The sequence below is a fragment of the Peromyscus californicus genome, unplaced genomic scaffold (genome assembly GCF_007827085.1).
Source record: "Peromyscus californicus insignis strain IS unplaced genomic scaffold, ASM782708v3 Scaffold_2__1_contigs__length_46816999, whole genome shotgun sequence".
Taxonomy (NCBI): Eukaryota; Metazoa; Chordata; class Mammalia; order Rodentia; family Cricetidae; genus Peromyscus; species Peromyscus californicus.
The window spans coordinates 5,423,569-5,436,325 of NW_026294540.1; the positions used below are offsets into that span (position 1 = coordinate 5,423,569).

The following is a 12,757-nucleotide window of genomic DNA, read 5'->3' on the forward strand; positions in this document are numbered from 1 at the left end:
TCTAACCAAATTCAGGTGTAGAGAAAAACTTTCCAAACTGTAACCGACCTGCTATTATCCATAAGTGTCAGTTCAAATGTGCAACTCTAGTCTTGTGAAGCAGCTTTTTGGCTGCTGAAAAATCTCAATTACATCTAAAGCAAAAAGCTTTTACCTCAGCCGGGCGGTGGTGGCGCACGCCTATAATCCCAGCACTCGGGAGGCAGAGCCAGGCGGATCTCTGTGAGTTCGAGGCCAGCCTGGGCTACCAAGTAAGTCCCAGGAAAGGCGCAAAGCTACACAGAGAAACCCTGTCTCGAAAAACCAAAAAAAAAAAAAAAAAAAAAAAAGCTTTTACCTCATGAAAATGTAAACAGGGAGCCCTGTTGGGATCTTGTACTTCCCAAAGGTCAGTGTGGGTTGGTTCTCAGCCTGTAAGGGGTTGCTTTTGGTGACCAGACCCACAGCTTTACGTGAAGCTTTGGTTCATTCACTGATTTCTGAGCACAGCCCAGGGAGTAAGTCCTGAGACACTGGGCCACTCTAATTCAGGCCCCCTGGAACCTAAGTGCTCCTGCCCAAGCCTCCTGAGTGCTGGGGTGATAGGGATGGGGCCTTAGACCTGTGGCTAATAGCCCAAATAATCTGGAGAAACCGATGTGGCCAGCTGAGCATTCCATCTCAAGGGCACTAAATGTCTAATCCCACAAAAGAAGAGTCCTCAACCCTATAGCCCTGGGGATTTGTCAACTGGTAAGCTGCTTCAACCCTATCTTACTTGAACAAACTAACACACACATACACATCTCCAACAGGTTTATTTTTAAAGGAATGGCCTAAGGGAGGAAAAAATGGGGTACAGAAGTATGGACTAGAAAATAAATACAAATGTAAGCTGTTTTACTAATTATTTTATAACCACAAACTCGTACAGAGGATGATGCCCTGTACAAAACACAACAGATTCAAACGAGGTGTTCCCTTAGCAAGGCTGAAGAGTCAGTCTCTGGTATTTGGAATTTAGGATGCAGTCCTTGTTTTTGGATGGATCACTGGGTGTTTGGCACAGTCCATGCTTTTAACCAGATTTGAACAGAAGAATGGCCACCTGACCCAGGTAGAAGTAGATGAAGTGTTTGGTTTCATGTGTCACATAACTACCGAAGTTCCGCCCCACAATGCAGTGCCAGGTGGGGTTGTACTTCTTGTCAAACTCCTGGGAAAGAATAAAACAAACAATTATAGTGGTACACCTGGAAAGTTAACTTTCTAGAAAGGCCAGAGCCTCAGGACCAGAGAGGGCAAACACAGGCATGTGCAACTGTTTTCACACTGGGGACTGAATCCAAGGCCTTGGGCGTGCTAGGCAAGCACTCCACCACTGAACTACTCACAACGCAGCAAATTCTTAGGATAAAAGAATGTTCCCTGACTAAGTCACCTACCTAGCACAGGACTGCAAACATGTTTGCAATCTGAGGTGAGATGGGAGCTGAGGAGATCAAAGGCAGATCGACATTTTCAAAGGCATTTCTTTCAGTGATTGCACCTGACTTCTTGGGGGAGGGGAGTTCTATTTTGGGTTTCTTGAGATGGGGCGTGTCCTGGAACTCCGTATGTAGACCAGTTTGGCCTGGATGTCAGAGAGATCTGCCTGCCTCTGCTGGGATTAAAGGCGTGCACCCTGACTTCATATAGTCAATGGAGCTAGATGACATCAGCGCTTGTGGTTTATCAGGTTGTTCCTAACTATCCTACCGTGCACCCCAAACCCAGGAAGACAGAATTGCCCCCCCTCAGAAAGACTAAAGGACAATGCCTCAATTATTATCTAAATCAAGCTGGACTGAAAAATAAAATGCTGGCAAAAGACTGACAGCTAGCTTAACGGCCAGACTTTATCCTTTAAAATTGCTCTCCTCTCCGAATCCACTACTTGGTCTTAAAGATTAGCATCTGCTCCCTGCTTCCTCCATCCCAGCGGGCAACTACAACTGGAAACGTTAATTTCCTCACTAGTTGGATCGAACCGGGGGCCAAAGAAGATGTACAATTCCTTAAGGCTCCTCCTATATTTCACCCTGCACGCAGCATGAACACCGTCTATTAAGCAGAATGTCTTTCCTCCAATCTAGACGCGCACACTGCTGCATTTGTCAAAAAAAAAAAAAAGGTATTCATTCTGTTCCATGGGAAGTCTTTCATCTTCCCATTCTCCACTGGAACCCTCCCACGGCTTCGTTTTCCCAGTTTCCTCTCCTTCCAGCACACACAGCTTGAGAAGTTGGCCGCCTTGCCAGCTTTCGACAAACTGCCATTTACCGAGCGAGCCTCCACCCGAGCCCCCAACCACCACTGCCACCCACTTTCCCTGAACTGCCGACTAACAACTCCCGGCTGGAACGCTGGCAAGAATCTCCTCCTAGCCCGGCTGGAAACACCCACGCAGCGCACCCCCCACCCCACCCCTCCCCAAACACCCAGATGGATCCTCGGCGCAGGAATCCTACAGTAGGGGGGAACTGCTCGCTGCTCCCTGATCTTGGAAACCGTTGCTAGGTGGCGCTTTCCCCCAAGGAGCCCGGGTTTAAAAAAATAAAAAAACAACTTCGGGCGTTGAGGGTCTGGTCTTCCCAAGAGGAACGCAACATCCATTCGCGCGTCCTTTCTAGAACTGTCTACACCGAGTCGCCCGGGGGGCCGCGGGAAAACTGCCGAGCGCCCGGGGACCGCGGGATCGCGGGGGGAGGAGAAGGAAGTACGCGGTGCCGGGTCCTCACCTTCTTGATATGGGCCGCAATATCCTTCTCTATGTTGTACTTCTCCAACGCCTGGGTCGCGCACTCCACCGAGTCCTGTTGCATCTCTTCCGACATGTCTGCATTTTTGATCACCGCCTTCCGGTCGCACATGGTCGCCTGTGGGACGAGGCGCAGGGAGAGCTAAGGAAGGGGCAGGGTGCGGGCCGCGCTGCCCTCCCGGGCCCGCCGGCCAGCCGTCCGTCCGTCCGGCCCGGGAGGACGACGCCCCCACCCGCTTCCCAGGCGCAGCTCCCGCGGCTCGCACCGCAGGCCCCGGTGCCCGGGCGGGGAGGACCCGAGCCCCGTCTCACCGTGAAGCAGGGGCCAGCCGGCTGCTGCGAGCTCCTAGGGAAGGTGCTGGCGCCGCTCAGGCAGCTGAGGAGAGCCGGTCGCTACCGAAGCCGTGGCGCATCTAAGGAGCCCCACGCCAGCCGCCGCCGCCTAATCCCGAGGCCCCGCCCTGCGGCCCGCGGCCCCGCCCCCGGCGCACGTCGCTATTGGCTGAGTGCGGCCAACAGCCGCTTCCTATTGGCCCAGGGATTCAATGGTTCCTTCAGGATCTTTCTCCTGCATTTTGTTGCAGACCACAATGCACCGCGCTCGGCGTCGGTTGCCCGGGCGATGCGCCGCACGCGTGCAGGCCCACACACCCTGAAGGCGGAGCCCGGGTGGGGAGGCTGGTTCCCGGACCACCCAGCTGCCTGGAAGGGGGCGAGGGCGGGCCTACCGGAGCCCACCGAGGTTAGCCCAGGGAATGTTCTAGTAGCCGCAGTTTCCAGAAGACGGGGAGTCGCCGCCCACTTCCACCCCCACCCGGGGTCAGCACACTTTTGACAAGTGGCCTCTGGCCTCGAAAGGTTCTGCAAAGCACGGGCGGGCCACCGATTCAGTTGCCCTAAGGGTCGTAGGGCTTGGTTTCAAGCTCTGCTGTCTCATTCCTGACCTTTGTGCGTGCGTGCATGCGTGTCTGAGGAGGCCTTGGGCGTGAGAGGCAAGTGCGATGACCCTGTTTTCGTTATTTTTGGTTTTTGTGTTCGTGTCCTCCCCACCTCACCCTAGCAGGGTCTCCCTAGGTAGCTCAGGCCGGCCTGAAATTCGCAGTTCTCCTGGCTTGGCCTCCCCGCGCTCCATCACCATCCAGGGTAAATTCCTAATTTTATAACCTGGCACTACATGTTTATTTCATACTGTAGTCCCTATGTAGCTGGTCCTGCCCTAGAAAACTGTATGCATGGTGGTAGCCTCAGGATTGAAGGAGAGTTTCGGCACAGGAATCATCCCCAGGAGGTCGAGTCTGTCTGCCAGGCAGTGCAGACTTCAGGAGTTTGAATGTGGGTGGGTGTAGGGTGTGTACAGGTGAGGCTTCCTGCTCAGGTAGGTTGTCCATTTGGGGGAAAATGGACAAAAAAAAGTGATCCTCAAAGGTGTCTTCTGTGGCATAGGTACATTGATGACTAGTGAGTGGTACCTAAATAAGTCACTTGATAAATAAATAAATAAGGTCCCTATAATAGGCTGATGGCAGAGCTCGTACCTAACATGCATCGTATCCTGAGTTTGATACCCAGTGCCTCAAAAACAAAACAAAACAAAAAGGTAGTCAAAAACAAGGTGGTAGGGAGCGGAGTTGAATCCCAGCACTGTTGGAACCTGGCTTGTTTCTTTCTATTTGTAGTGGGGGACTAAATATAAAAGGAAATCGCTTGGTAGGTGTGTGGGAGCACTAGATGTTCTTGCAGATTCTCAGCACAGTCACGGACGGCTTAGAGTGCTGAATGAATCCTACCAATCACTAGCGTGGAGCCATCAAACCTTCAATACCTGTGAATACATTTTTGAAACTCCATAAATGATTTTTGGGTTGTATAACTTCAAGTTTCCTGCTTACCTTTGTGCATTTGTACAGTGTCTGTCATGTGTGTAGCTCCGGGCCTCAAACCCCAAAGATCCACTTGACTCTGCCTCCAGAGTGCTGGGATTAAAGACAGTCGCCACCACACAGGGCTAACCTAGAACCCTTTTACACTAAATTACCCAGAGGCCCACCCCTCCCAAGAGAAAATGATGAGACTAACGAGGACTTCCTCGCTTACAGTGTAAGTGTATGTCTATCAGTCAAAGGCTTCTCCCAGCTCCCTCTTTGATCTTAGCTAAAAGGCCCACGAAGCCATTCCAGCTCCGTATTTCCAATGGCAGGACTGGGGACTTGAGGAATTAATATTGAGAAAGAAGTGGGTTTGTCAAATGAGACCGGTCGGTGTGTTTACTAGCTTTGGCCTCCCACTCAGAACCGTGGCATTACTGACAACCCCAGAATCTGAGCTGCTCGGCTGATACATTCATGTTTTTCTCTGATCTGTGGCTTGGTCTTGTTTACATCAAAGAGCTGAGTATCTAAAGCAAACAAAGTAGGACCGGAGGCGTAGGTGGTGGTAGTGTTTGCCTAGCGCATGAGCCCTCATCTTCAGTCTTGAGCACTGCAAAGTAAATAACAAAAATAACAGAGAACTGGGCTCTTGCTCAGGCGGCACAGCACTTGCTTAAGTGTGAGTGAGGCCAGAGGCCACATAATTGATCCCTAGCAGGCTAAGGGGAGGGAGTCAGGCACATGTAATCTCAGAGCACTTGGGAGATGGGGCCAGGAGGATCAGACATTCATGGCCAACTTTGGATGGATGGTTCCAAGGCCAGCCTGGGCTCCATGAGACTCTGTCTCAACTCTCCCTAGTCAAATAAAGAAGAGGAGGTAGGAATAGCAGCAGCAGTGAGTGGGTGCTGATCACCAAGTTCAGCACTTACAGTCACTGTCTTAGTACCCCTCATAACTGCTGTGTCTGAGACCCTTTTCCTTTCTCTCTCTTTAATGCTTATGGGTGTTTTGGTTGTTGGTGTATCTGTGCACCACATTTGTGCCTGATGCCCACCGAGGCTAGAAGAGGGCATTGGATCCCCTGGGTCTGAAATTCAGACACTTGTAAACTGCTGTGTGTGGGGGTGCTGAGAAGTGAACCTGGCTCCTCAGAACAACCAGTGCTCTTAACTGCTGATCCATCTTTCCAGCCCCAAGGAGACCCTCTTTATTTACCGACTTAGCAAAGCTATGTAGCCGAGGATGACTTTGAACTCCTGATCTTCCTGCTCCCACATCTCAAGTGCTGGGATTTCAGGCACGTGCCACCGCAGCCAGTTTTATGGGGTACAAGGAGTTGGACCCAGGGCCTGTGCATACCAGGCAACTGCTCTGCCAGCCGAGCCATTTTCCCAGCCCTGTCTCATTAGAGGACAGCTCCAGTGTGTCCTTCCCCTGAACTCCTCTGCTTGCCTCCATCACCACCGTGCTCGTAAGTCCGATAATGCTTAGATTTCCTCCATGATATCTGCCTCACGTATTCCTCCAGCGGGATTAGCTTGTGCATTGCCTTTCTGCTCAACGTCTACCTGTTGCTGCCTCTTCTGTCCCCGGTTCCACCTTCTGCATTCAAGTCACTGTCTGGGCTTAGGGGTGTAGTAGCTCAGTGGTGGAACCCTTACAGGTTTTCCTCGGTACTCAGTAAATATGACTGAAATTTTAAAACCACTAGGTCTTATGACCCCCCACTACACACACATATATGAGATCAGGAGATGTAAGAGGGGCAGCAAGATGGCTGCAAGTGAATGAGCTGGCTGTGCAAACTCACAGCCTGAATTTGATCTCTAAATGCGGGACAGGCGGGAAGAGAAAGCCAACTCCAGAATGTGGTCTTCTGACCTCTACAAGTGAGGCATGGTGTATGAGCACTACCCCCACACGCCAAAACAATACTTTTAGAAAATTTAGGAGCGGAAGGTATGAAATATGTTGACTTCCTTTTTTATTGTACTTTTCTTCTTGAGACAGGGTCTAACTGTGGAGCTCCCGGCCTTGAACTTACAGAGATCCTCCTGCCTCTGCATCCTGAGCGCTGAGATTAAAGGCATGCACCATCACACCCCACTTTTCTTTTTCTTTAAAGAAGGTCTTCTGAGCGGGCAGTAGTGGCGCACACCTTTAATCCCAGCACTCGGGAGGCAGAGGCAGGCTGATCTCTGTGAGTTCAAGGCTAGCCTGGTCTACAAAGTGAGCTCCAGGACAGCCAGAGCTGTTACACAGAGAAACCCTGTCTTGAAAGGAAATAAAAAAAGTCTTCTTAGTTAAGCTGTGGCTGGCCTGGAGCTGAAGTCCTCCTGCCTTGCCTTCTAAATGCTGGACTATAGGCCAAGGCCACCATGTGTGGCTTGGAAAATCTATTTTCTTTTGTGTGTGGCCAAACTTACTCCTTTGAGATCGGGTCTCTCACTGAACCTGGGGCTCATTTTTTTTTTCAGCTGTGCTGGAAGCCAGAAATGCCCTGCATCCTTCCTGTCTCTGTCCTACTCATTTTTAGGGTTATAGGCATGTAGGACCATACATGGCTTTACATGTGACTGCTGATTCAGATTCTGCTCCCCATGTTTTCGCAGCAAGCTCTCTTAACCAATGAGCCATATCCCTAACCCAGCTCCTTCTTTTTTGAGACTGGGTCTCAACCCAGGCTAACCTCAAACTTGCTATGTATCAAAGATTGTCTTGAATTTTTGATCCTCCTGCCCCTGTCTTCCAAGCGCTGGGATTACAAGCATGTATCACTATGCCCACTCTATCCAGTGCTGGTAATCCTGGTGCATGCTAGGCAAACACTCCACTGACTAAGGGACATCCCTGCCCCAGTACCATCTTTTTAAGAAAGATGTGTACATGTGTTCGTGTCTGTGTGTACAAGTGGACACGGAGGCCGGAAGAGGGTATCAGACCCTGGAGCCGGGGTAATGGGCTGTTATTAGCCACCCAGTGCAGATGCTAAGAACTGAACCGGTCCTCTGCAAGAACAGGAGGAGGAGGAGGTAATGTTGCTTTCTCAGAATGCTGGCCCATCACTAATTCTAATGATTTCAAAGAGAGATCAGTGATCTGGATCATTTCCACAGGAAAGAGCTCCATTTATAAATGTTGTTTACAATTATTTAAGCACTGAATAGTACAGCATGTGAGTCTCCAATCCATAACCTCTTTTGGAGTTTGACACCAAATCCAGGGCTTATCCTTAGGTACCAGGAGATTCATACTTTCCTGGGAGCAAATGGACTATACTACCTGGCACACGATGTTTACTGAATGAATCCTGAATGAACGAATGGCCACACCAATAGCCACATGAAGATGGAATCTCAGACAGGTTTTTAAAAACTCAAATTTATTTTTACTTTACTTGCTTTGGTGTTTTGCCTGCATGTATGTCTGTGTGAGGGTGTCAGATCTTGGCGTTACCGACAGCTGTGAGCTGCCATGTGGGTGCTGGGAATTGAACCTAGGACTTCTGGAAGAGCAGTCAGTGCTCTTAACTGCTGAGCCATCTCTCCAGCCCCCTGGTATAGGTTTTTCATTGTCATTTTCTTCTTGTTTTCTTTTCGAGACAGAGTCTCATGTAGCTCAGTCTGGCCTCACACTTCCTATAAATAGCTAGGATGGCCTTGAACTCCTGATTTTCCTGCTTCTACCTTTCAAGTGTTAATGGAAGTGCTTACACCACCATGTTGGTTCTGGTACAGTTTCCATTGGCATCAAGAGGGGCTCCACAGGGAAAAAGGAGAAAGCAGAGGCTCAAAAGGCTTCTGCTCTGGGTTATTCGAGCCATCTTGTCAGACTGAGACAGACCCGGATCCCCTGGAACTGCTGGGGGTGCTAGAGTAACCCCCCAGAGCCCACCACACAGAGCTCCTAAATCACTCTCAGGATGTGCTTTGTATAACCACTACCTTTATTATTATTTGTGATTCTTTTATTCAGTTTTTATTTTTATATGTGTGTCTGTTTGTATGTGCACGTATGTGGGTGCTCAAAGAATCCAGAAGAGGGAGTCGGAACATCTGGGGCTGGAATTATAGGCATTTGTCAGCTGCCTAATATGGGTGCTGGGAACAGAACCCAGGTCCTCTGCCAAAGCAGCAGGTAGGTGCTCTAGTTGCTGGGCAACCTCTCTAGTCTCATTTGTGATTTATTTATTTACTTACTTATTATTTATTTATTGTGGTTTTCTGAGACAGGGTTTCTCTGTGTGGCAGCCTTGGCTGTCCTGGATCTCACTTTGTAGACCTGGTCTCAAACTCACAGAGATCTGCCCGCCTCTGCCTTCCGAGTGCTGGGACTAAAGGCGAGTGACACCTCTTTGTGATTATGTCGTCTGATTGGACAGAGGAAGGCATGGGACATTAGTAAAGGACAACTCCGCGTGTGTGAAGGTGTGCCCAGAGAAGATGAACCCCAAGGACAGAACCCACTCCATATGGTTGCTCCACTGCACAGGCCTCAGTGGAATTTAAAAGGGGGAGACGGGGCTGGGGATGTACCTTTTTTAGGTGGAACCTGCCTATCATGTGAAAGGCCTTGGGTTAACCCCAGTTAAGAGAAAAGAAAGAAAACAAGAAGGCAGGCAGCACCGACAGCGAGCCCCTGCTGCCAGGCACTGTGACGTGGACAGCCAGCCCCGTCTGCCCAGCTTTCCCGGCCACGCTGGACTGATCGGAACTCACGAGTCAAAAGCCTTTCCATCTGTGCTCGGTGTGCACAGCTATAATCCCAGCACCAGAGAGCCCGAGGCAGAAGGATTCCCTAAAATTTGGAGCTAGCCAGAGCTACATAGCAAGACCCTGTCTCCAAAAGGAGGCGGTGGGTGGCTTGAGAGAGAGCCAGCTCGGCAGGGAAAAGTGCCTGCCACCAGCCTGGTGACCCGAGTTCGAGTCCTGGAACCTAAATTGCAGAAGCTGACTCCAGTTGTTCTCTGACGTCCATACATGATCTGTGTAACCCCTTCCTCCCATAAAAATAATTTTCTTTTTTTAAATACTGTCTCACTATGTAGCCTGGGATAGTAATTTAACAGTCACTATTTTCTTCTAAGCTCTCTTTATATTTTAAGAAGTTTATTTTAATTTTTTTTAAGTCAGGGTCTTATGTAGCCGAGGCTGGCCACAAACTTGTGTTTAGGTGCTAGGCTCATAGGCAGCTGCCATGCTCAGTTCATGTGCTGCCGGGAATTGAACTCAGTGCTTCACGCATGTTGGATGAGCATTCTACCAATTCACTATATCCCCAACCCCAAATTATTTCAGTTATCTACTTTTAATTTGTGTATTTCCTTTGTTTGTTTGTTTCTCGAGACAGGATCTCTCTGTGTAACTGCTGTGGCTGTCCTGGAACTCGCTCTGTAGACCAGGCTGGCCTCTAACTCAAGGAGATCCGCCTGCCTCTGCCTCCCGAGAGCTGGGATTAATGGCGTGTGTAAGCACCGCCTGGTAATAATTACATTTGTGTGTGTGTGTGTGTGTGTGTGTGTGTGTGTGTGTGTGTGTGTGTGTGTGTGTGCATGGTTGCTGTAATGTGCATCGAAGTCAGAGAACTGCTTTCAGGGGTCAGGCGGTTCTCTCCTTCCACCACGTAGGTCTCGGATGGAACTCCGGTCATGAGACTTGGCGGCAGGCACCTTTACCCACCGAACCATCTCGCCCGCTCTGTTTTGTCGGTGAGAATTTTCAAACCAGGGTATTGGAATGCTGAGTGAATATTCTGCCACTAATCTATCTTCTCAACTCAGTAAATGTATCTTTATTTTTTTTTAAATTTAGTTAAGTATGATGGCACACAGCTTTAATCCTGGAACTGGGGAGGCAGAGACTGGCAGATTTCTGTGATTTCAAGGCTAGCCTGTTCTACATAGTGAGTTCCAGGAGATGCAGGGCTATGTAGAGAGACCCTGTTTCAAAAAAAGAAAAAAAAATATTTTGAGAAGTGTTAGTTCAGGTGGGCCTTTAGCTCAAAATTCTCCTCCCTCCCCCAGTGCTGGGTTCAGATCCCCCAGCACCTTCATAAAAGCCAGGCACAAATAAATCTAACACTGGGGAGACAGAGCTGTGTGGATCCTGGAGCCTGTTGACCAGCTAACCTAGTAAAATCGATAAGCTCCAAGTTTAGTGAGAAATCCTGTTTCTAAATAAAGTGGAGAATGGCCAGGGATTTAGCTCAGTAGTAGAACACTTGCCTAGCAAGTGCAAGGCCCTGGGTTTGATCCTCAGCTTCAGAAAAATTAAGTTGAAGTAGCAAAAAAAGTCAACTCCTGCCTGGCATGGTGGTGCACGCCTTTAATCCCAGCACGCAGGAGGCAGAAGCAGATGGATCTCTGAGTTCGAGGCCAGCCTGGTCTACAGAGTGAGTTCCAGGACAACCAGGACTACACAGTGAAACCCTGTCTCAAAAACAAAACAAAACAAAACAAACAACAACAACAAAAACTCCTGCAAACTCTGACCCCCACAAATACATGCACACACAGTAAGAAAAAAAAGGGTGCCCCCCCCCTTTTGAGACAGGGTCTCACTATGCACCTCTGGCTGTTCTGAACTCACTATGTAGACCAGGCTGGCCTTGAACTCACAAAGATCTGCCTGTCTCTGCCACCTCGTTGCTGGGACTAAAGGTATGCAGCACTGACTGTCTAGGAAACAGGTCTTACAGCCAGGTTTGGTGACTGCATGACTGAAACCTCAGCACTGAAGAGCTGGAGACAGGAGGATCAGGAGTTCAAAGTCAGCCTGTGCTGTGTGAAACCTTGGCTCAAACAACATAAAAATCACTTCACACGATGTGGACTGAGTCTGAATGTTACTATTACAGATCTCACCCTGTCCCCATGCACAGGCCACAGAGCAGGCAGGCTGCTCTAGGTGCATTTCTGTTGCTGTGATAAAGTAACCAGTTATCAGGAAAGGGTTTATTCATTGTATGATTCCAGGGAAGTCAAGTCAGATCACAGAGGTGTGCGCATGCTTGCTTGGGCGACTGTTCAGCTTGATTCTTCCACTCGCAGCTTAGGACCCCTGCGTAGGGGATGGTGTTGCCCAGAATAGGCTGGGCCTTCTCACTTCAGTGAAGACAATGCCCACAGATCCCATTAACTTCAGTACTGGCTATGGGAGGAACCTGTAGTCTACGGGAGGAGCCTGGGGGCCAGATGACTTAATGGGTGACCTCAGTATTACTCTCTAATTATATGCAAAGTGCTCCTCAGTCAACCTAATTATTCTAGGACTCTAAACAAAGGAATAGGTACTTGGAATCTGATTCTGGCATCTCCATTCTGATTCAGTGAGAGAAAATCTGACTCTAGAATTTAATAGTTCCTAAGACCTTCAATCAGGATGACTGGGAGTTGTCTAAAGAGAACTTGGCACCAGGCACTCTTCTCTGGGCTGCAGAAATGCAAGAGAACTGCTGGACACGGTGGCTTGTCCTTCATCACAGCACCTGGCAAGCTAAGGCAGGAAGATTAAGCATAAATCTGAGGTAAGCTTGGGCTACAGAGGAAGACCCTTAAGACAAGAAAAGGGAAAGAAATCTAAGGCTAGAGCGCATTAACATTGCAGAGAACATGTGTGAGGCCCTAGGAAGCAAGAATCTGTGTCCTCCAACTTGTATTCTAGCAGAAGAACATAGAATACACACACACACACACACACACACACACACACACACACACACACACACACACACACACACACACATACACACATACAGACTCAGGGCTGGAGAGATGGCTCAGGGCTTAAGAGTGCATACTCCTCTTGCAGAGGATCTGAGAGCCATTCCTAGCTTTCAGGGGACTTGAGGCAGCTGCCTGTATCTCCAGCTCCAGGGGATCTGATGCCCTCTTGGAACTTCTGCAGCAGGCATCTGTACATGACATACCCCCCACAACCCAAACACATACATATATAATTTAAAAAACCCTTTTGATAAACAGACGAGTAAATATAATGAATAAAAATAAAGTAGAAAAAAAGTGAAAACTCACTGTGAGGGCATGCTTGTAATTCTAGCACTTAAGTGGAGGCAGATCAGGGTCACAGCTTTTGGGGCCAGCCTGAGC

General features: G+C 49.2%; 1 protein-coding gene and 1 long non-coding RNA gene across 2 annotated transcripts; one reads left to right on the forward strand and one right to left on the reverse strand.

Annotated features, from left to right (window-relative positions):
• Positions 1 to 778: 778 nt before the first annotated feature.
• On the reverse strand, positions 779 to 3,215 carry Dynll1 (dynein light chain LC8-type 1). Its single transcript, XM_052755120.1, has 3 exons — positions 3,092 to 3,215; positions 2,760 to 2,897; positions 779 to 1,195 (listed from the first exon to the last, which is right to left on the reverse strand). Exons 2-3 carry the CDS (start codon positions 2,889 to 2,891, stop codon positions 1,058 to 1,060), a joined length of 270 nt encoding a protein of 89 aa, XP_052611080.1. The 5' UTR covers positions 2,892 to 2,897; positions 3,092 to 3,215; the 3' UTR covers positions 779 to 1,057.
• Positions 3,216 to 3,351: 136 nt separating this feature from the next.
• LOC128120889 (uncharacterized) lies at positions 3,352 to 10,561 on the forward strand. The gene is made up of 3 exons (XR_008221978.1): positions 3,352 to 8,014; positions 8,681 to 8,787; positions 8,883 to 10,561. It is a non-coding gene; the product is annotated as an uncharacterized LOC128120889 (long non-coding RNA).
• Positions 10,562 to 12,757: the final 2,196 nt, after the last annotated feature.